Below are 23559 nucleotides of genomic sequence, written 5' to 3'. Positions count from 1 at the left end.
CTCGTGCAGGGCGCGCGCCGAACAGCGTGTACAAAATCACGGATTTTGTGCTTCAAAAACGGATCAAAAACGACACACGCCCACTTTTTGCCGTCCAATCGGTGAGCGAGGGGCGATTTGGCCCCGCCTCCAGGGCGATCGATATATGCAAATTTGTGGATCAAAAAGCCTTCACGCCCACTTTTTCTCGGGCCAATGGGGAGCGAGGTGAAAGGTCGAAGGGAGGGGGTCAAAGATGAGAGGGCGAAGTTACGGGGCGGATAAAAGGACCGTGTTCGTCAGTCCAGGAGAGTCGAGAGTCCAGAGGCGGAGAGTAGGAGAGTAGGAGAGTCGGAAACAGAGAGTCAAGACTTCGCGGGCGGTGGAGCTGCTCGTCGTGTGCGTTGGAGTCGGAACGGAGGGGACGGAGCTGTGGAAAGGTGGCGACACCAGACGAGGGGGTGCTCGCGTCGTGCAGGGAGCTGCACCCGAGGGAGGCCGACGGCGCGACCTGGCCGAGGTGGAGACGCTCGTCGCGGGATAATAAAGATCCTCTATACCCCGAGCATCAGCAACCCCCTCCTGTTTCCCCCCGCGCTGAGATAGTGCGACCAAGGGGGCCCCTTTCCCACCCCCTACCAGACACTGCCCGCGAGGCCCGCGGAGTTGAGGCACCATCGCCGCTCCGCGTCTCATCACCAGACGGGTAGGCCCGACCCGGTCTCGGCCTCAGGCCCGCCTCATCCTTGAGGGTATTCTTTTCCTTGGTTTTGGGTATGTGTTGTCGGCGCCGTCTGTGAAGTAGAATTGTATAAGTGTTGCCGTGTGCTCGGTAGTCGGTATTAGCTCTGCATTGTGTTTTCGCTTTTACATTTGCTTTTTGTGTAAATTGAATTGTGTTTTTCTTTTCTGTGTGCTTTTGGTGGAATTGTATATGTGCGCTTTCCGTTCATCGCGAATAAATGTGCTTTGTGTTGAACTGTTTCCCGCTTCGCTTCGTCATTTCTCCCATTGAATCCTCATCTTGCTTCACGTAAAGGGTTGGTAGTGGGCTGAATACGCCCGATAATTAATCGAACCGTCGAGGTCGACGATAACACCGCTCGGTTATTCTGATAGTACGGAACGGGTCGCTTAAGTGGCCCGTGTCCGAAGTCGACCTGCGGCGAGGTGCGATCGCCCGGTCTACCCTCCGCGTGGGTACTTAGGTAGGTCGAATTTGGCGAGCAACCCTATCCCACGCGGGGGCTGATTGGCTCGATCGCGGTGAGACCGAAAGGTCCACCCGTGACTGGTTCCCGGCGTTAGTCCGAGAGGGTCACGACTGGATTGTCCGTCCGGTGGGCGACGTGCCGCGATTCGAGTTACGTGGCCGTCCGCACGCCGGCGGGCGCGAATCCGCAACAATATGTTTGGCTGGGATCAAGCGATGGGATGTCCGATATGATCGATGTGATGTGAAGAGCTTGGGGGTGATCATGGCGAATAAAGAGGTCTTGCCGATTTCCAGCTGCGAGGGCAGCCCACGGTTCGCTACCCTGTCATGTGTGGGGATTATGCTGGGAGGACGCGCTGTACGTGAGGGGAAGGTAGCGTCGGAGCGGACGATGCTTTTGCTGTGGTATAACACTGATATGTCTCCAGGCTACGCTGATCGTCCGTGTGGACATGCATGGTTTTCTCGTTTGGGTTGGATGCGTGGTTTTGGTGTGGGACTCAGAGATCGGCTCAGAGCCGGGGCTGGTTCGCTGTTCAGCGTCACCGCCCATCCTGATATGGCCAAGGTCAGATGGGCCTGGCGCCGTGCAGCACAAACCTCTGGTCTCGCCAAGGTCGGCCGCGCTGGCGCCGCGGGGCTTCCAGGCTCGGAATGTTTATCTGATTCGGTTCTGTCTGGGGGAGATGTGCCGCCTTGTCGACCGGGGGCATTTGATGGTGCCGGGGGAGGTTCGCTCGGGAGGTCATCGCAACCTCGCCGGAGGGCGTGTAAGCATGAGCCGCCTGGGGGCGCTTCTGCTGCGTAGTGGTGCTGTGCTTCCCAACTTGCTTTTTGATATCTTTAACGCGGTCAGGGTTTTTGTGGGTTCGTCGTGCAACTCAGTTTTCGAGCACCTGTCCATTGCTTTGAAATTCAACTCGCTCACATCGCCACGTTATATGGTGTGATGGGGATAGACGGCTGAGTTATGGGCCGGATGACACCAACGGCATGAGGGTTACGGGTAGCAGATGAAGCACGGTTCCTTTTGTGCCATCTCGTCTGGGTTTTGGTGCACGGCCGCCTGATTCATGCCATTTTTGGCTCTGGTTGTTTTCTGTGTGGTGGTGCCTATGCTTTTTGATTATTATCGTTTTTGTGCCTCTTTGCTTTTCTGTCATGGTATTCTGTGCCGATTATGCTTATCATTATGATGGTCATTTTATAATCATAGTTTTAGGAGGGAGGAGTGTGGTGTACTGGCCTGCGGGGGCAGGGCATAATGCGGGGAGTGTTGTGGAGGCGTGGAGGAGTGGTTTTGGGTGGTCACGTGCCTGCAAGGGATATAGGTGTTCGCGCCGCCTGAGGCGTTGTGTAGTCTGTAGTAGTGTGCATTCGGACGGGCAATAAACAGAGTTCGACAATCCTCACGGCTATCCGAGTCCCGCTGCCATCCGGACATTACAGTAATCATCGACAGGAGATGTGTTTTTTGCTTCATGCACGTAACCCGGGTTATTGCTTTTTTTTTGCCAATATAGAGTTGTCTGTTGCCCATACACCGCCCAAATAAAGTGATGCGTCAAAGAACGTGTTGCACGCTTGGAACAAGATCGCCCGTCGGGCGGTTCTCTGCTGTGTGGATAATTCACTAAATCCGGGGTGTGTTCCATTCCCTCAACCAATTGCACGTATCAAGTCTCCTCATGTCATCTTGACTCCGTTTATGCCGAAAAGAGATGATGGATGGGAAAAGCTTCAGTTCCTTAATTAGACTGGGTCAATTTTCAAAAAATCTTAATCCTGAAGGCAAATGGCGTTAATTTATGGCATACAAGCTATTTAGGGGTATCGAGGGGTGCTGAACTCAAATCTGATGTATATCCAGGTCAAAATGGCCGAAAATGCCTTAAAATTGAGAAATCCAAGATGGCCGCCAATGACGGGCTGGAATGTATTTATGTTCATATCTTTTTGACTAAACAAGGTAGAAACTTGAATGAAATGTTCCTTTTGTAGGTTTTCATATATGGGGAATCCAATGCCATATTCAGTTTTGATATAAAATGTGAAGAAACTGATTGAAGATGAATAATTCGTCGACCGGATAAGATCCACAAGTAGGTTGATCCTATGTGTCCAGGAATAATTTACTCAGTTTGCAGTTTTTTCTCATTGCAGATATATCCAATATAATATAATCCAAATACTAAAAATATAATCTATCTATAATTCCAGCAATCTCTGTGTGTCTGTCTGTCTGTGTGTCTGTCTGTCTGTGTCTGTATGCGACCGCCGTTTCTCGACAACCACCGGTCCGATCTGATTGAAATTTGTCAGGAATATTGCTGGGGACCCGCTGATGTGCCTTTTCAAGGTTTGATATGAATCGGACAAGCGGTTCCCAAGTTACGGCCATTTATCTGTCAACCAATGACAAGACACGGTGCTATGACATCACGAATGACGTCACAAGTAATGTTTATTTATTTATTTATTTATTTTGCACGACTGACATCACAATTCTTCTTCTTCTTCGTTTGGTATGACATCACAATCGACGCTGGGGACCTGAGTATGTGCCTTTTCAAGGTTTTGAAATAATGGGAGGGAGAGATGGGGGTGAGAGAGAGGGGGCATCACAATTCAAGAGAGGAGGGGCGTGAGAGGGGACGGGAGAGTGGGGGCAAAAGAGAGCGGCGAGAGGAGGGGGGGAGAGAGGGGGCAAGAGAGGGGGGAGAGAGAGGGGTGGCGAGAGAGAGGGGGCATATACAAATCTTTTTCATTTGATATGACATCACAATTGACGCTGGGGACCTGAGTATGTTTCCCAGGTGTTTCCCAAGTTATGCCCATTTATGATACAGTTGGTCCGATCTAATTGCAACAATGCCCCAATCCAGTCGTCGTTTACGAGAGCGAAGGAACAAAGCTGCACATATGGGCACGCACCTACGGGCACACACGTACGGGCATACACGTACGGGCACACACCTACAGGCATGCACTAGTTTATAAAAAGCCAGTGTAATACGTCACAAATTGGAGTCTCTGCACATTTCATCAGTTCTGCAGTGATGTTATCACACCCAGCAGCTCGACCATTTTGGAGCTTCCTCACTGCGCGGCGGACCACAGACAAGGATGGAAGATTTATACGGACAGTGACATCATTGCCAGCTATGGGTGCCTCTTCCTCCAAGTTGGGGGAGTGTGTACCAGGGGGAAAGTTAAACGCCTGCTCAAAATGTTCTTCCCAGCAGTTGGGGGTTTCTTCATTGGTATGGCAGGGGGGTGCCGCTTGCCTTCACGATCGGAATGCTGATTTTGTTTTTATTTGAATTTCGACCAATACATATGTGCTGGATTGACCGGAAGGCAGGTCTAAGGTCATTTTGATAAATACCTTCCTCAACTTCATCGGCCAGGGGCCCATACCAAGAGTCAGGATCTTTCCTAGCCTTCGCACCATAGACACCTCCAAGGCGCCTTCTTTCTGGGGTGTTTCCTTGAAGTCGTGTGACGTGGATTTTTTAACCCACCTTGTTGTGATCGTTGTCCTCCTGAAGGATTCTAACTGGCCGATTGTGGAATCCTATTTGACTTCAGACAGAGTTTAACATTTGTCCGATTTGATTATAAAATCCTACAAAAACCCTATCGACACTGATAAAACTGATGTCCACACAAGTCCTTCCTTGTGAAACAATTTATTTCCTAATTATACACCATACACTTCTCACCCTCGTACAATGAACTTAAGAATCCCCATTGATTGCAATATTATTTGGTTCTATTTCATTTATTCTTACTTTAGTTAACAGTTTGACCAACCCGATTCAATTCACTTCTACATTACATCAGAGAGTTTTATTCTAACTTGGTACTTGGTCAGTTCCAAGGAGTACAAGCCACTGAGATACTATACTATCCTCACATGCTTGCACTGAAACAATTTACATTTCAAAGCATTTTATACTTTCATGAGAGGGAGGTTGGGGGATATTCACCCAGACTGTAGACGTGTCCTTTAGACGAAAAGCCACTTCGTACATTTCTAAGCAAAGGTTCATTTATCAGCTCGGTCACTCTGCTCCAAAACAACACATTTCTTATCATTTAGGGCAAAAGTCTTTTGGCCAGAAATGACAGCCAATTTAACTTGCAGCATAAAAGTTACATTTCTGAAACTCCATTTGTTACAATTTAAAATACATTAATATAAATTTTTCCCCACACGTGCTTGCTTCTTCATCTATCTATAATTCCAGCAATCTCTGTGTGTGTGTCTGTCTGTGTATCTGGACCTGAGTATGTGCCTTTTCAAGGTTCGATATCGTTCTTCTTCATCCATTTCAGCTGTTTCCCAGGTGTTTCCCAATTTATGGCCATTTATGATACGGTTGGTGCAATGTAATTGAAACAATGCCCCAATCCAGTCATCGTTTACGAGAGCGAAGGAACGAAGCTGCACGTATGGGCATGCACCTACGGGCCCGCACTAGTGTGAATAAATCCTTTACTGTGCCACATGATCTTTCCTCGCCCTCGCTTGTAATAAATTGCTTGTGTTATAAATGTACCCAGCCCCTTTCTTCTTTTCCTTCATTCGTCCAGCATGGTCCACACATGAGCTTAGCCAGGAAGTTCTGCTCCAATAATTTGTTTTATTAGCCGGTGCATACTTGGCAGCTCTGCTCAGCTGCACCTGATGCGGTAAGTTTAACACAAGTGTGCACCGAGGGCACATGACTCCCCTTGGCATGGTCGTTTACCTGTAAGGTATCACGTGAAGTGCTGTAACCCTACAGGATTGGCCGTATCAACAGGCGTTCATGATTGCTTCGCAACCCGCTGGTGCATGGAGTTACCTGTGCCCGGCGACCTCAGGACCGGTTGTTTGGGAGAAATCCAAGTGCTTCCCCTCGTGGCGAGCCTCAAACTTCGAGTCCGCAACAGTTTGGTGTCATGAGCAATTAAGAGCCGGTTTATAGCCAGAATTTTATTTTAAAATATTTGTGCTGACTATGGTGGACCAAGACGACCTGGTTCGGGTGGGCTTAGTTGATGGAGAGGAACCCATGGTGCAGGAGGGTAATGTTGAAGAAGAGGGAGCAGTAAGGGGTGCAATGGAGGCACCCAGCATGGATAATGACCCCCAACCTCATCCATGCCAATCATCTGGAAAATGTGCTGTTCGCAGGACCCCCACCGCAGCAGGGCAGATCAGCAGCAATGGCGCAGGATGGTGGGTCGGCTTCGTCAACACCGTTAAGCACCAACCAATTGGCAGTGATAATGCAACAGATGGTGATCATGTTTGGAGAAGTAGCTTCTGGTAAGTCGACATTGTTGAGCAAGTGGAGTGATGGGGCTACGGACGAGTGGAGGTTAGCCAAAACACAGGCGGATTGTAAGGCTGAATATAAGGCCAGAATGGAGGCTTGTCGGTCCAGCCAGGAGAGAAGGGCTACGAGCGAGAGGTCATGTGAGCATCGTGGAAAAATCATAGGCTGGGCATGTGGACATTGGCTTGGCAGACCCTAGCAGTGCGTCGGTACGTGAGGGACATGGAAGGAACGTGGCCTGCATGGACGCGCAGAGTGTGATGGTGGCTGGTCAGGTCAGGGGTAAATTAGGGGAAGCTCTGGGACCAGCGCCGTGATGGGTAAGAGTAAAGATAGAGCCACGGAGGTAGCTGAAGCAGAACCGGATCGCGAGAACAGTAAATTATTTATAACAGTAACAAAAATGGGAAGAGAGGAGATTGGGGCATGCGTGGTGACGAATTTGTGCAGGGAGAGCGTGACTCCACAGGTGAGCACATCGGTGCGATGGGAGCCGCTGCTGTTTCTCGATCAGGAGGTGGAGCCGGAAATTGCCGAAGATCGGACGTACTGCTCCAATGGTACAAATGGGAGATGGGGTTTCTGAGGAAACTCTCCATGGGGGGTGAGTACATGCTTGTGAGTGAGGAGGCACGTGTGCGGTGTGCAAGCCCTGCTGGCGTGCCGTCCCAACTAGCACCCAAGCCGGTGGCACGGGTCGAGGTAATGGAAATGGTGCCACTATCTCGCGGGCTGGGTGTTTTGGCATGCGGAGAGCAGACGTGCTGCGTCGTTGAAGCTGCCTGGCAGGTGTTGTCTGGCATGAGTGTGGTGTGCAAGCCCTGCTGGCGTGCCGTCCCAACTAGCACCCAAGCCGGTGGCACGGGTCGAGGTAATGGAAATGGTGCCACTATCTCGCGAGCTGGGTGTTTTGGCATGCGGAGAGCAGACGTGCTGCGTTGTTGAAGCTGCCTGGCAGGTGTTGTCTGGCATGAGTGTGGTGTGCAAGCCCTGCTGGCGTGCCGTCCCAATTAGCACCCAAGCCGGTGGCACGGGTCGAGGTAATGGAAATGGTGCCACTATCTCGCGAGCTGGGTGTTTTGGCATGCGGAGAGCAGACGTGCTGCGTCGTTGAAGCTGCCTGGCAGGTGTTGTCTGGCATGAGTGTGGTGTGCAAGCCCTGCTGGCGTGCCGTCCCAACTAGCACCCAAGCCGGTGGCACGGGTCGAGGTAATGGAAATGGTGCCACTATCTCGCGAGCTGGGTGTTTTGACATGCAGTGAGCAGACGTGCCGCGTCGTTGAAGCTGCCTGGCACGTGCTGTCTGACATGAGTGTGGTGAAGGACGTGTGTGGTGTAAGTCGATCCGCCTGTTGACGAGGTGTACACTTCTGTGTGAGAGGTGGAATCTGCGTGATCTGTACAGGTCGGCATGGGATTGGGTCCATGCACGTGCAAGTGTGAGGGAGTGAGTGTTGCACCGGAGCGCGTGGTGGGCGCGGTCAGCATGGATCGCAAGGAGGTTGAAGGAGCATGCATGGGGAAGCCGTCAGTGGCAGACGGCGTCGCTTTAAAATTAAAATGGCTTCCCCGTGTTGTTGAGTCGAGTCCGGTACAGGGTGAGCCAACCGGAGGGGTATTGCAAGGGGCACTGCATGTGGGAGCATGCATATTGGAAATGCTCGCGTTGGGTTTCATATTGAACCCTGAGGTAAAAAGGAAACGGTGCCAGTTGGGCGCGTTTAACTGCCACAGTGATCCCTAGAGAGAGAAAGAGGGACGGGGGAGCGAGGCAAATTGGGGGATAACAGCATCCCACGAGAGCTCTGGAGGAAAGTTTCTGGGAGTTCAAGAAAATCCCACGGGCTCCTGCACTCATTGGCGGATTAGCTGAAGCACCGGATGGGGGTCACGTGGGGACACGATGGGGGTCATATTGAGGCCCACCCATCCACGATGCCTCAATATCCAGGTCTGTTCACAATACATTGGTCGATCTCTGTGACAAATTTGATGCTTTTATCACCGGATGCACGTTTGTTACTTCGCATTCTGCGAAAGGTTATGTATTGTTCGCTGTGTATTTATTTATTTATTTATTTGTGAATGTGTGTGTGTGTGTGTGTGTGTGTGTGTGTGTGTGTGTGTGTGTGTGTGTGTGTGTGTGTGTGTGTGTGTGTGTGTGTGTGTGTGTGTGTTTGTTTGTTATTCGCATAACTCAGAAAGTATCAAATCAAATTGCTTGAAATTTGGTGGGATGATGGGTTATTATCCACGGAACATTTGATTAGATTTTGGGAGCGATCGGGTCAAAGGTCAAGGTCAAGGTCACGGAAAGGTCAAATTCGTATTTTTACCATAGCGCGGTCAATTTTGATCTAATTGGCATGCAACCGATGCCAAAATGTTCAGAATTCATTGCCAAATCTTGTGATGGGCGACATGACACAATTACGTCATTACCCTTGTTAGCAGTTGGGGGGTCAAAGGTCAGTGGGGTCACGACCTTTCAAAATATGCGGTTTTTGTCATAACACGGTCAAATCAAAACCGATTTGCATGAAACCAACACCAAAATGTTCACTGTTCTGTTCCCCCCCACTCTCATGCCAAGAACAAAAAAGTAGCGGAGGCGAAGGTATGCGCTCTACCGAGTGCCCATTCTAGTTGTGTATTTTTCAGCGAAGGTGTCCCCACTTTTAGTTGTAATAATTAGAGGGGATTCTGTGACGGTTTGTTGTTTAATTGTCGAAACAAAGTTTCATTGCGTTTCGTTCACCAGCAGAGCAGGCGCGCCCGATGGGCGATCTTGTTCCAGGCACGCAACACGTTCTTCTGACGCGTACCTTTATTTGGGCGGTGTATAGGCACGTGACTGGTCTGTATAGGAAAAAATAAATAACACGGGTAACTTACGCTCAACCAATCAACGGTCCGCATAGCTTCGTCGTGCTCCACCTCCACCTCCACCTCCTCGTCCACCTCCTCGTCCACCTCCTCGTCCACCTCCTCGTCCACCTCCTCGTCCTGTGGGCGTGGTTAACAATCACACTGGTGAACTTCCTCGTGACGAGTCAGAACCGAGGTTGCTGCTCTCCACTGTTGCCTGCAGTCTGGTGGTGCCGTGGTTTTGGTGGTGACTGGTGACTGCTGTTCATTGTGTTGAGGTTCGTGTTGTGTCTGAAGGTGAGTGTTCTGTCTTGGTCATGGCGCGGCTGAGATGACAGTTTTGGCCTGGAGGGCCATTTCGCAGGGTCGTGTTCGTTCCAGGTGCACAGTCAGGATCGATTGGTGACTGTCAGTGATAGTCGTAACATGTAAACAACAACAACAACAACAACAACAACAACAACAACAACAACAACAACAACAACAACAACAACAACAACAACAACAACAACAACAACAACAACAACAACAACAACAACAACAACAACAACAACAACAACAACAACAACAACAACAACAACAACAACAACAACAACAACAACAACAACAACAACATGAAATTATTTCCCGTTGACAGCGGTGGGATCTGTTCTTCCGAGTCAGAGGTGTTTGGTTTGCGAATACTCCTCCACCTGTGATGCGTGTGGGACACCTGGTGGTTGGTTGCATCTTTTCTGGAGGCACGGTTTGGCTCGACATCACAAGTTATCCAAAACGAAGGAACTTGTGGCAGTTTGATTCCCTCCCTCGACCCACTGCAGGGCCAGGTTAATACGCAGGTGAAGAGACCCAGGTTAATACGCAGGTAAAGAGACCCAGGTTAATACGCAGGTAAAGAGACCCAGGTTAATACGCAGGTAAAGAGACCCAGGTTAATACGCAGGTAAAGAGACCCAGGTTAATACGCAGGTAAAGAGACCCAGGTTAATACGCAGGTGAAGAGACCCAGGTTAATGTGCAGGTAAAGAGACCCAGGTTAATGTGCAGGTGAAGAGACCCAGGTTAATACGCAGGTGAAGAGACCCAGGTTAATACGCAGGTAAAGAGACCCAGGTTAATACGCAGGTAAAGAGACCCAGGTTAATACGCAGGTAAAGAGACCCAGGTTAATACCCAGGTTAAAGAGACCCAGGTTAATACGCAGGTAAAGAGACCCAGGTTAATACGCAGGTAAAGAGACCCAGGTTAATACGCAGGTAAAGAGACCCAGGTTAATACGCAGGTAAAGAGACCCAGGATAATACGCAGGTAAAGAGACCCAGGTTAATGTGCAGGTAAAGAGACCCAGGTTAATGTGCAGGTAAAGAGACCCAGGTTAATGTGCAGGTAAAGAGACCCAGGTTAATGTGCAGGTAAAGAGACCCAGGTTAATACGCAGGTAAAGAGACCCAGGTTAATACGCAGGTAAAGAGACCCAGGTTAATACGCAGGTAAAGAGACCCAGGTTAATACGCAGGTGAAGAGACCCAGGTTAATACGCAGGTAAAGAGACCCAGGTTAATACGCAGGTAAAGAGACCCAGGTTAATACGCAGGTAAAGAGACCCAGGTTAATACGCAGGTGAAGAGACCCAGGTTAATACGCAGGTAAAGAGACCCAGGTTAATACGCAGGTAAAGAGACCCAGGTTAATACCCAGGTTAAAGAGACCCAGGTTAATACGCAGGTAAAGAGACCCAGGTTAATACGCAGGTAAAGAGACCCAGGTTAATACGCAGGTCAAGAGACCCAGGATAATACGCAGGTAAAGAGACCCAGGTTAATGTGCAGGTAAAGAGACCCAGGTTAATGTGCAGGTAAAGAGACCCAGGTTAATGCGCAGGTAAAGAGACCCAGGTTAATGTGCAGGTAAAGAGACCCAGGTTAATACGCAGGTAAAGAGACCCAGGTTAATACGCAGGTAAAGAGACCCAGGTTAATACGCAGGTAAAGAGACCCAGGTTAATACGCAGGTGAAGAGACCCAGGTTAATACGCAGGTGAAGAGACCCAGGTTAATACGCAGGTAAAGAGACCCAGGTTAATACGCAGGTAAAGAGACCCAGGTTAATACGCAGGTGAAGAGACCCAGGTTAATACGCAGGTAAAGAGACCCAGGTTAATACGCAGGTAAAGAGACCCAGGTTAATACCCAGGTTAAAGAGACCCAGGTTAATACGCAGGTAAAGAGACCCAGGTTAATACGCAGGTAAAGAGACCCAGGTTAATACGCAGGTCAAGAGACCCAGGATAATACGCAGGTAAAGAGACCCAGGTTAATGTGCAGGTAAAGAGACCCAGGTTAATGTGCAGGTAAAGAGACCCAGGTTAATGTGCAGGTAAAGAGACCCAGGTTAATGTGCAGGTAAAGAGACCCAGGTTAATGTGCAGGTAAAGAGACCCAGGTTAATGTGCAGGTAAAGAGACCCAGGTTAATGTGCAGGTAAAGAGACCCAGGTTAATGTGCAGGTAAAGAGACCCAGGTTAATGTGCAGGTAAAGAGACCCAGGTTAATGTGCAGGTAAAGAGACCCAGGTTAATGTGCAGGTAAAGAGACCCAGGTTAATGTGCAGGTAAAGAGACCCAGGTTAATGTGCAGGTAAAGAGACCCAGGTTAATACGCAGGTAAAGAGACCCAGGTTAATACGCAGGTAAAGAGACCCAGGTTAATACGCAGGTAAAGAGACCCAGGTTAATGTGCAGGTAAAGAGACCCAGGTTAATGTGCAGGTAAAGAGACCCAGGTTAATGTGCAGGTAAAGAGACCCAGGTTAATGTGCAGGTAAAGAGACCCAGGTTAATGTGCAGGTAAAGAGACCCAGGTTAATACGCAGGTAAAGAGACCCAGGTTAATACGCAGGTAAAGAGACCCAGGTTAATACGCAGGTAAAGAGACCCAGGTTAATGTGCAGGTAAAGAGACCCAGGTTAATGTGCAGGTAAAGAGACCCAGGTTAATACGTAGGTAAAGAGACCCAGGTTAATACGCAGGTAAAGAGACCCAGGTTAATACGCAGGTAAAGAGACCCAGGTTAATGTGCAGGTAAAGAGACCCAGGTTAATGTGCAGGTGAAGAGACCCAGGTTAATATGCAGGTGAAGAGACCCAGGTTGACAGACTATAGAGTTTGCATGTGCAGGAGTCATGAGAGTTTGAAACACAATTGAGGAACCCGTCCTAGGACAGGATAATTCCCCCAGAATTGCCCCCCACCCATTGGGGGGTGGCACTATACGATAATTATTTACATTGAGAAGTTGCCTTCCACCCCCATCATGAACCCTTGAAACTATCGATTCCTTTTACCGCGTTAAACCTTCCCAGGCATTACTGAGGACAACCAGTTTTACACTCATTCCGTCCAATGGTTCTCGAATGTTTGGAAGTGAAATCAATAGATTCTTCTCAAATTGTAGTTGTAGTAGTCTGATGATAATGATTATGATGATTCACTCCAGCTTGCATACAGAGCCGTGGTAGGAATCTGTGTACCCGTTATCACACATATCTATGTTATAGTTTTTAAAAAGGGGACAGTATCTCCTAAAAATAGATGGTGCTGAGTTCACCAAGGGGTCTTCAGAAACGACAAATGTAGAATGACTTACCAGCTCCTCCATGAGCCTCGACATGAGTGTGTGTGTGTACACAGCTACTCCGTGCTGTAGTGGAATATTTAGCACCCTGGTGGCTGAATTAACACCACTTTCCCCAAAAGGTAGTTTTATTCGGCGAGGGTGAGCGAAGCGAGGTCCACGCTGTTTATTCCTGATACGTGAAACACTGCAACTCGCGCTTGTAGGAAATGGATTTCTCTTTTGGAACCTCGGCCGCATTTTCCTTCCAATCAGTCATTTAACTTTGGTTTAAGAAAAAAAAAAAATATATATATATATATATATATATATATATATATATATATATATATATATATATATATATATATATATATATATACAGTATATACATAACAAGCTACGTGGGTAGGCAATCGTATGTTGAAAGGTTTGTTCCAATTGCTCGAGTGGTTGTGGAGAAAATGTGAGGACCTCATCCGATGTTCCACAACAAGGTCCAGGATGGTTGTGGACGACGCTTATTACTGGTTATTATTTAGAAAACAGCTTAACCCCACCAAGTAAGAATTTATCGATAGACTTGCAGTCATAAATATAAAATCAGTGGATCAAACAAACTTTTCAAGAAAGTAATTTATTCCTTTCTTTGGAAAGCACGCCTCGAGGACCCTTGATCTTGAGTGAGCATTCCGTCATGCAGCAATATACACAAACATCAATAGCTGTGTGCACCACAAGCTACCAGATGCTTTGTTGTCCCAGAAGGTGATACATTCGTGTACACAGGGTTTCTTCAGTCTGTCACTCTCCTCGCTTGATCAAACGATTCTTACAAATGGAAGGTCCAACGTCCAGCAGGTCCTGCAAGTTCAGGTCAGGTATGGGAGCATGCGCAGGAGCGGCGCGTCACCGTCGTTTGACTTCTGTTCTCGGGGATGAGGTGAAGCCAGAACTGGAAGAAGGAAAGAGTTGTTGCCCATTACTCTTCTGTAGCCTGTGTATTGTGGCCTTTCTCGTGCACCTGGCAGTGACTGTAAAGAGTAGTTTACATTCCCGAAGCATGTTGTTGCAGGGACAGTCATTGGATTAATGAGTGTTTGGTTTCTGTGTCAAGTGGTAGGACACCTGTCGAACCATGTGTAGCAGAAACTAAATTCCTGCCTTTCTATAATGTGTCTGAAGCCACCACCACCAACACCACCACCACCACCACCTCCCACCCTGATCTTCTAAATCACTTCCCATTTGTGATCTGTTTAAATGTGTTCCTTTGAAAAGGAAAATCAGATAAGGTGCGGATACAGTGGAGCCCCTATTTTCCCCAAAGGAGTTGAGAAGATTGCGAGCCCAGGGGCACGGTACCACAGAAACTTTGCAAGTTTAGATTTAAATCCTCAAAGCCCACTGTGCAACTCGGCATGGGATTTATGTAAATGGAGAAGGAGTCGTCATCGTCGTCCCGTGCGTGCAGAGCTGTGCGACAGTAGTTGGTGAGACAGGTGTGGGAAGAGTGCACACATGTGTTGGTGTAGTGCGCGTTGCTGGTGAGTGAAGGGAAGGAGAAAGGCCCCCAGAAGAGTGTGAATGGCGTTCCAGAGACGAGCCACATGGAGTCTGGGCGAGTAGTGCAACATGACCCGTGAACCAGCTTGCCGCCATAGACACCGCAAACATCATGCGTGGAAAAGTCTTTCCGGTCCTGTCAGCTCTTTACGTCTTTAGTGTGTGTGAGAGCACAGGTCTAAGTTAACAGATGAGCATTAAGCCACTGGAATTGTGTGAGGGACGTGTGGGATTTGATGGTCTGTTTAAGTGCTGTCTGTCTGTCTCTCTGTTGGGTCGCCGAAATAGGTGACCCTTATTGTCAGTAATTCTGTCTGTTTGTTTGGATGTTGTTTGGATGTTTGTTCGTTTGTCATCAGCATAATTGGTAGTAAACGTGGGTGGATTTTGACCAAACTCGGGTGGTAGGTACATCTTATGACCTCGTGCTTTGGAAATTGTGATGGTTGCTAGGGACGCTTTGGTTCCCTAGGAACAACCGAAAAACCTTCAAAATCGGTACCGTTCACGCGAAATCAATTCCGAAAGCCATTATCCCACATAGGCTTATGAAATTTGGCACGAATGATCTACAGGTGATGCTCTATCAAATGTATTCCGATTTTTGTGATAAATGGAATACTTTACCCGCAGCGCCCCCTGCAATTAGGGTATGCGCGAAAATTGGCGAAAATTGAAGGCCCCCCTAGCGACCAGGTGAGTGCATCGATACGAATGAAACTTTGCAGGTTGATAGTACTCAATGAGTACTACAACTTTGCCTCAGGACATATTAACCGATTTCGCTTAGGTCAGGGGTCAAAGGTCAATTAGTGCAAAATTTGATAATATGCGAGAGCTGGAGGTGCCTTCGCGCCAAATGCTACTCCTCCTAGGGTTATGGTCGGATGGTCATGAAAATTCACACTAATCGTCTGGAATACATTGTGCACAAACGAACAAGCCGGATTTTCGATTTAGATCTTTGTTCACCCATAGCACCCCCTCGAACTTTGGGGATTTCCGATTTCACACCGCATTTTCGGTACTTTTCATTCAAATGGATACCGAGTAGTTATCAGTGGATGGAACTCGATGAGATTTGATATGCATAATCTTAAGGTGATTCCCTATCCACTATATGACATCCATTTGGCTCATATCTTAGAGTTTCCATGCTCGGCAACCCATCGTCGCCTACCGGCTTGTCTCTCTGTCTCTCCGTATTCCTTTTCAAAAACCCTGTTTGTTCACTAATGGAGTGCTGGTTTTGTGTGCGGTACTGAATTGGAACATATAACCACAGTGTGAGTAAATCCACAACCGTTGGAAATTATCACCTAAACCTCATTAGGATACAAATGTGCCCTTCATCAAGGGTCTTTTGAACCGGCGAACGCACCGTAGGTGACGGGCTCTTTGGAGACACTGTGTCATCGAAAACCGAAGCAAAGATCTTTTGGGCTCTCCCGGCAGACGGCGGTGCAGTCCCAAGGACTCTGGCGCTAAATTGGTGACCGTCCGGGTAGGACAGTAGACCGTGTCCGCCCGCATCACCGTTTCGTTGGTTCTCATCGTTATTCAAGGCTTCCATGGTTGCTTTGGTTGGGTATAACGATTTATACATGGGTGAAATGGAGACTCGAGAGCCATTTATGTTACTTAACCTCGATCCACATAGAAAAATACATACCTGAGTTGTTTAGCACGTTTTGATATATTTATTTATTTATTTATTTTGAAAAGGGCCTTTGTGATGATCGTCCCTGTTCCAGGTACGATTGGTTCATATTTAGTTGCATTTCAAATTTGCTTTTATTTCCTGACAAACATGAATGATATCGTGCATTTTATGATTTCCCGATTTGGGTATCAGAACTTCAGTGGTGTTCAATTCAGCACCACCGGATTTTTACTTCCGCCACGGAAGGTGAAAGGAGGTAATGTTTTTCACCCCCTTTCTGTCTGTTTGTGTGCAGGATATGTCAAAAAGCTGTGGACAGGTTCGGTGTGTGACAAGGACAAAGTGATGAGATTTTGGTGAAGATCCGGATCCGGATCCAACTACGAGAACTTTTTTATAGTGATTTTTCACTATTGAGAGATAGAGTCAAAAACGATATATAGCATGATATCTCAAAAAGTTGTGGACAGGTTTGGTGTTGGCCAAGGACGAATTAATTCGATTTTGGTGACGATCCGGATCCGGATCCAACTACTAGAATTTTAAAAGTGACTCTTTACCATTGAGAGATGGGGCCAAAAATGATATCTACCATGACATTTCGAGAATGTATTGGGCCCGATATGTTCTCACGGATCAGGCATTGCATGGCGGAGGTATGCACTCCACCGAGTGCCCTTCTAGTATTAAAAAGGTTCTCTGCAAACGTTTAACATGAAAAACGTACAGAGTTCAGCTGGCTTGTTGAAATCCTGCCCTGACTATTATGGATTTATATGGCCTAATCTCACCAGGGGTGTTGTGTCAAATTTGAGGTATTGGAGCTCTTTAAAAATGTCGGCTGTGACGTCATCGCCAGATCTACCGTCACATCAAGTTTTAAATTAAACCTAACGATTTGAGTCCTCAACGAGTGATAAATGAAATGTGCACATTTTACCATGATTAACAAGGTTAGCACTCACAACCACTTGATCTCACAATTCAGATTCCCTTTTTTAAGAAAGAGTCAGATCAGTTGGTCTCGAACCACAGATTTTTGACAAAACTATGTATTTTTAGAATTTTTTTGAAATTTTATTTTGTTTTTTTAGTGCCTTGTGGTCAGGGCTGGCAGGATGGTCTTGAGCAGTGATTCTCAACCCTTCCTCTGTAATTTACCCCCTCGGTTTGATGTATTTCACAATTTACCCCCTTACTCCCATGCAAAAAAATGCGCAGCCGGCGTAGAGGCACAGAAAAAAAGATGGAACAATTTTATTTTTAAGGTTTTGCACAAAATAAACTTCGATAAAGGAAAAAACAAACATACAGTCCACTTGTATCAAACAAAAATACCAGAAGCATTATCAGTGGGAACTCTGCTGATTCATTGAGTGAATTTGAGTAGCTGTTGATGACAACGCTACCCTCGTGTCGTCATCGGCTTTCAGGCGGTCCCTTGCCTTTGTCTTCATTGCTACTAAAGTAGAGAAACCTGATTCACATAGATATGTGGTGACAAAGGGAACAAGCACTTTGAAGGCTCGCTGAGTACGAAGTGGGAATGAATCTGTGAGTTTCATCCAGAAATCAACACCAACTCTATGAAATTCTTCCTTAAGACTAGCAGAGGACTGAAGATCAATCAGCTTCTCTTTTGCTGGGTTGTCATCTCTCATTTCTGACAGATCAGTGGTAAAAGGTCTTGATATCCATCTTTCTGTAGGTATCAGGTCTTCTGGAAAGTAGTCAGTGAAGTGATGCTTCAAGAAGTTCAAATGTGCGGTGATGTCTTCATTTATTTCAGGTAACGCACCAGGTTCTTCTGTAATGGCCTCATCCAAGTTTGGAAAATTTGCAAAAATTTTTTTGATGAACTCTTCGTGCCAATAAATCCAGCTTTGTCTGCAATGCTTTCATCTTTTCACCTGCTTCAACGATGGTGACTGATTTTTCCCTGGACTTGTTTGTTGACTTGGTTAAGATGGGTAAATATATCTGAGAGATACCCTAAAGAGGCGATGAACTTTGAATCAAAAAACTTTTCCCACAGCTTTGAATCCCGGTCAGGAAGAAAAATCTCCACCTCAGTACGGAGCTCAAACACTCAGTTAAGAATAAGTCCACGTGAGAGCCACCTCACCTCAGTATGAAGCAAAATAATTGAATGCTCAGAGTCCATCTCATCACAAAAATCTTTTGAACAAGCGGTGATTCAGTGCTCGGGCACAAATGAAATTAACAGCCTCAATAACTTTCTGCAAAACCATTTTCAGATTTTTAGGAAGGGGTTTCGCAGCTAATGCTTAACTGGGAAGAACACAATGCGTTGATATTGTTGCGGGCTGGGGATCGGTGGTGAGAACACGAGGTGGGGGAGGTTAAGCCGTCTCCCACCAGACTCCCTGGAATTGTAGGCCGTCGCTCCAGATAATTCCGTGAGCTGGCGGGTCGCTGAACCGACCGTGGACGCCAATATCTTAACCGCGTAGCACAGGGTCTGTTTGTCGAAAACCAATTTACCTGAGTAGCTACGCGATTTAAAGTACCGGGGAAGCAACGCCCTCGGAACGTCTGGTCAAACCGGATTTATGATACCGGCAGCGGTAGATTCACAGTACCAACTTCTGCTTTGCCACCTACCTTTCCGGCTCGTTGCAGTCAAGCGGGGCCTGCCCAGGACGTCCCGACTATGATAGACTGATTACCGGGGATGAAACCCTGCTTATACTCAGGCCCGGACCATGCTAGACCAATGTAAGAAAGGACAGAAACGGACTGGGAACATTTATAATAAATTTATTAACAGTAAATATAGACAAAGGCAAGACATGGCACGAATATGCAAGCAGGGAAATATTTACAATAAGCAAAAACACTTACTCAGTTCGACTTAAAGACGGGCCCGCAAGCAGACACACACCCAAAAAAGAAACCCCAGAGTCTTTATCTGACCCTCGCAGCCATGAAGAGAGACAAGCTGGGGGTCAGAGTTCGGTGGGTACCAGGTCGTCGGAGGGAAAGCGTGCTCTATAGTGCGGCACCTGCCAAAGGTCGTCGGTTTGGTCCCAGTCGCACTTGTGGGACTCGCGGCTCGTGGCAGAGCTCGCGTGGTGAATAGGCGGGGTCCACAGAACTCCTCTCCCCATAACAGCCACCGTGAAGAACGCACCAGACTGCTCACAGCCGCCGTGAAAACTCCTCCTTACTCAGAGAGTCTCAGAGATATATCTCCTCCCACCACGGGGAGGGGCTCTTGGCGAAAAACGCCTTGCTGTCCGCCCCTCATTGGACAGGGTACGACGGCCCACCTTTCTGGGGTGGGGCCTTGACCCCTGCTGGGAAACCCCAACCGCTCTTTCCACGCAGGGTCAAATTGATGAGTAACAGTATAACGCTGTAACGGCCCCTCCCGGGAAACCCCAGCCAGTCCTCCACGCGGGCCCACACTCGACGAGTAACAGTATCAATGCTACAAAGGTACGTTGGTGGTGCAGCCGGTTGGCGGTGGATCGTGACGGGCCGAGGGGTCATGCAGATGGCTTGTTGGTTGTTAGATGTAAAGATTTAATAACCTAACTAAAAGAAGTTGCAACGCAATTTTTGATTCTCCCACTAGACAAAAGGAAAGGGATCTGACTACACATGTACTTAACGGGATAACTGACTTTTGGGACCTGTATGTTGAATGCAAATGGTTTCCAGATCCGTAACAATACCACATGGGGTGCCTTTTGTTTTACAAGTGCAGTGAAGCCTGATCTAACTCCCATCATGGCTGGGGCTCCATCAGTACAAATTGAACCGACTATGTCCCATGTGAGATTGTTCCTTTCATAGAAGTTTTCTATTTTCTGCATTATGTCAGCAGCCTTTGTGGTTTGTTGGAGAGTTTCACAGAAGAGAAATTCATCCTTCAGTTCTTTTCCACATATGAAAAAATTTCCGAAGGAGAGGGTAGGTCACCCTGGTCCACAAGCTTTTTTCATGACGTCATTGGTCACGTGGTGTGGCAGCCACGTTGGAAATACGGAAAACTTTGGACATTTGTATCTGAAACCGCACCAAGGAAAAAAAAATTGAAACTTGGAACACGGCAAGTACTCCTCATGGGGAATGAGTGTGATTTTTTTATGACATCATAGGTGCCTTCGTTATGACATCATAATTGCATGTGAAGAACGCTACATCCAATCGGTATGAAAATTTTTGAGGGTCATCTAAGGATAAAATGGTCCACAAACTGTTTTTGATGACGTCATCGGTCACGTGATTCGGCAGCCATATTGTTTTTTTTTGTTTGTTTGTTTGTTTGTTTGTTTTTTAACCTTCAAAAATCTTCTCTGAAATGGCTGAACCGGTCATCACTGCCAGCATTTATAAAGTGGCAGTTGTAATTGTCTCTAATTAGATAACACCAGTACACAAACACCACACAAAACAAGTCCTGGTTGGAGTCTGCAATCTCTCATTGCTCTTTTTGTTGTTTTTTGTTTGTTTTTGTTTTTCACGACAGGGTGCAATGGCGCAGTTGGCCGGCAAAGTGTGTGTAGTAACGGGTGCATCGAGAGGCATTGGAAAGGGTATTGCGTTGCAGTTGTGTGGCGCTGGGGCCACTGTCTACATCACGGGGAGGAACGTGGAAACCCTCAGAGACGCTGCAAACGAGGTCGGACATCCTGGAGCTTCTGCCTGCTTTGGTGGTTCAAACCCTATGGCGGTGATTGTTTAACTCTGGTATCTGTTTTTAGATCGAAAATCGTGGAGGCCGCTGCCTTCCTGTACGCTGTGATTCGACAAATGACTTGGAAATTCAGAGTCTCTTTGATCAAGTGAAGAAAGAGCAGAATGGAAGACTGGACATCCTTGTGAACAATGCCTATGCTGGAGTTGATGTGAGTGAACTTTACGTAAACTTCGTGCTCATTCTTATCGACCATGTTTTAAACTCTTTGATCACTGTGAAATAATATATGCTCGAACATGGAATATTATTCTTCGTTTGTATGCAGCACAAGGCTGCGGGGTAGCGTCATTGGCTGAGAGCACGGCTGTGCTGCTGATGCAATACCCTCTGTAGATTAGGGTAGGAATTTGTAATTGGTTCATGATGCCGGCTAGTCTTCGCGAGGGACACCGTGAGATGTTCAACGCTCACCAACGAATGCTGACAGACGGGACGCCCACGTGAACGTCCATGCGAGGGACGGCACCCCCTTACTCATCAAGGCATCAAGGGACGGTTAACGTCCATTGATGAATCACCCTGCCTGTAAAACACGGGGATTCAAACCCAGGCTAGACGGCTTTGAGGCGAGTGTGCATACGTCTCGGCTATCCTGTCAGCCCAGAACTTGTAGTGCAATTGCATGTCGGAAAAGGACACTTGGGAAACGTCGGTGTATGTTTGCATGAATTCAAAGGTCATCGGTAGATCTTGAACAAATCCACTCGCTATGTGAGGTTTCAACATGTGATTCGGTCATCAGGAGCCATGGGTTTAGATGAGACGGAAATGCTAAACGGGAACAATTCTAGTAATATTTCACTCCATGGGTGAAAAATAAATAAATCTCAGATTAGACAATAGGTGAGTATGTTGTCAAAATCTAGCTGAGCATACTGTCAACAGAGCTTTTTGCTGCTATTTGACGTACAAAGCCCGGTATCCTATTCAGTGTTCCCATCGAAGTATTAATTGAGGTGAACTACACAGCTCCAACATATTGTTGCGGGCCGGGGGTCCGGTGAGAAGACCACCAGGTGGGGGAAGCTATCTCGGTTCTGACCAGACTCCCCGGAATTATAGGCCATCGCACACGCATAATTCCGTGACGCGGTGGGTCGCTTCACTGACCGTGGACGCCAATAACTCAACCGCATGACCTAGGGTCCTCCCATCTATGGGTTAATCGAGTTACCTAATTAATCACGTGGTTTAATTCCCGGGGAACACGCCCTGGGTAAGCCTTGTCCAAACCGGATCACTCTACCCGATCGGATCACTTTTCCGGATCGGATGCAGCCAAGCGACACTGCCAAGGACGTTCCGGCTAAAAGGAACGGATTGTTGGGAATAAAGTCCCAGCTAAGCTAGGATTCGGACCATGCTGGATCTATGAAAGAAACCACAAAGACGAGCTGGGAACATTTTTAATAATAATTTATGAACAATGGGCGAGGAAAGGTATGTGGCACGGTCAATATTTATTGGGGTGTGTTGTGCAGAGATAGGAGAGACAGGTGTGGTGAGCAAAGGAACAAGCAACTTACAAAAGGTTCACAGAGCAGACTTAACGTGAAAATAATAACGATCTTCTGCAGTCTTACTTAAGTAGACAAGTGCCAGGACACACGCACACGCACACGCACACAGAAAACCCGATGAAGAGAAAGTTTTGAACCAGGAAGGGAAAGGAGTTGAGGCTATGTTCTTGGTACCTTTGTGCTTGATAGCATGATGTGCCACTGATATGTTTCGGGGGGGATGCTCTGTAGTGCGGCACCCGACAGCTGGCACGTCATCTCTGGCTTCAGCAGAGCATGTGGAGATCGTGTTCGTGGAGAAGGGGCGGAGTCCAGGGTGCGTGGACGGAGTGGTAGGCGGGTGGGGTCGACGTCATGTGGCCGGAGATGAGGCAGAGTCCAGACAGCAGGAGGCGGGTCATGCCGGGGGATGAGGGTGAGGCCACATCGAGCGAGCGAAAGAGAAAAGAGAGAGAGAGAAAGGCGGAGGGACTGCTCCGACCTTTATAGGACTTGCTACGTGGGGGGAGGGGCCACCCCGAATCAAAACGTCATCACCTGAATCGGGTGCTCCCATTGGCCCCGACCCCTCACGTGGCCCGCTAACTTTGACTGGAAACCGCCTCACTTCGTTTCCGGCAAGGTCATTTAAGACAGCGGCAATATTCCGCTCCGACCCCACGATATGACACAAATCGCCCACACCGAAATTGGCACGCGAATCGTCCTGCAAAAACCCCCCGGGCCATGCCCTGGTGACCGGCCGAGGGTCCCGCATGCCCACTTGGGCGCCCGACCAGCGCCAATCAACGCGCGCGCCAACGCGGCCCGCACTGTACATTCCCTGGCTCGACCGCAGCTTCGCTGGCCATAGAGACGAGAAGACGTTCACCATCCGTGGAGAATCCACTGCTGTCAGCGAGGGCCGAAGGTACATCGTTATGGATAAATCCATGCATGTTTCGCGAGCGGCGTACGTGTCTGCCTTTGAGCACATTCTATACCGTGCGCGGTGTTTGGCCATTACGCACGTGGCCAGCGCTTGTGTTTGCATGACTCTACTAGCGTGTGTGTGGGGCGAGCACCAACGTGTGTTGGA

At 47.9% G+C, this 23559-nt stretch overlaps 2 protein-coding genes across 4 annotated transcripts in view; one reads left to right on the top strand and one right to left on the bottom strand.

The window, feature by feature from the left end:
• LOC147016489 (MARVEL domain-containing protein 3-like) overlaps positions 1–9444 on the bottom strand; it is a 44761-nt gene extending 35317 nt beyond the window's left edge. Inside the window, exon 1 of the mRNA XM_085845187.1 lies at positions 9421–9444. Coding sequence (XP_085701313.1) covers positions 9421–9444 — 24 coding nt within the window. The remainder of the gene's footprint in view (positions 1–9420) is intronic.
• A 27-nt stretch (positions 9445–9471) lies between these two features.
• DHRS1 (dehydrogenase/reductase 1) overlaps positions 9472–23559 on the top strand; it is an 86329-nt gene continuing 72241 nt past the window's right edge. Inside the window, exons 1-3 of one of the 3 annotated variants that reach the window (XM_085845192.1) lie at positions 9472–9690; positions 20731–20883; positions 20966–21109. In XM_085845192.1, the coding sequence (XP_085701318.1) occupies positions 20737–20883; positions 20966–21109 (291 nt within the window). In that variant the 5' untranslated portion in view covers positions 9472–9690; positions 20731–20736. The remainder of the gene's footprint in view (positions 9691–20730; positions 20884–20965; positions 21110–23559) is intronic. The other 2 variants (XM_085845193.1, XM_085845191.1) reach the window with 2 other exon arrangements.

This window comes from Eptatretus burgeri, chromosome 11, assembly GCF_056783735.1.
Source record: "Eptatretus burgeri isolate ZD-2024b chromosome 11, Ebu_testis_v1, whole genome shotgun sequence".
NCBI lineage: Eukaryota > Metazoa > Chordata > Myxini > Myxiniformes > Myxinidae > Eptatretus > Eptatretus burgeri.
This window is presented reverse-complemented; position numbering and strand designations above follow the sequence as displayed.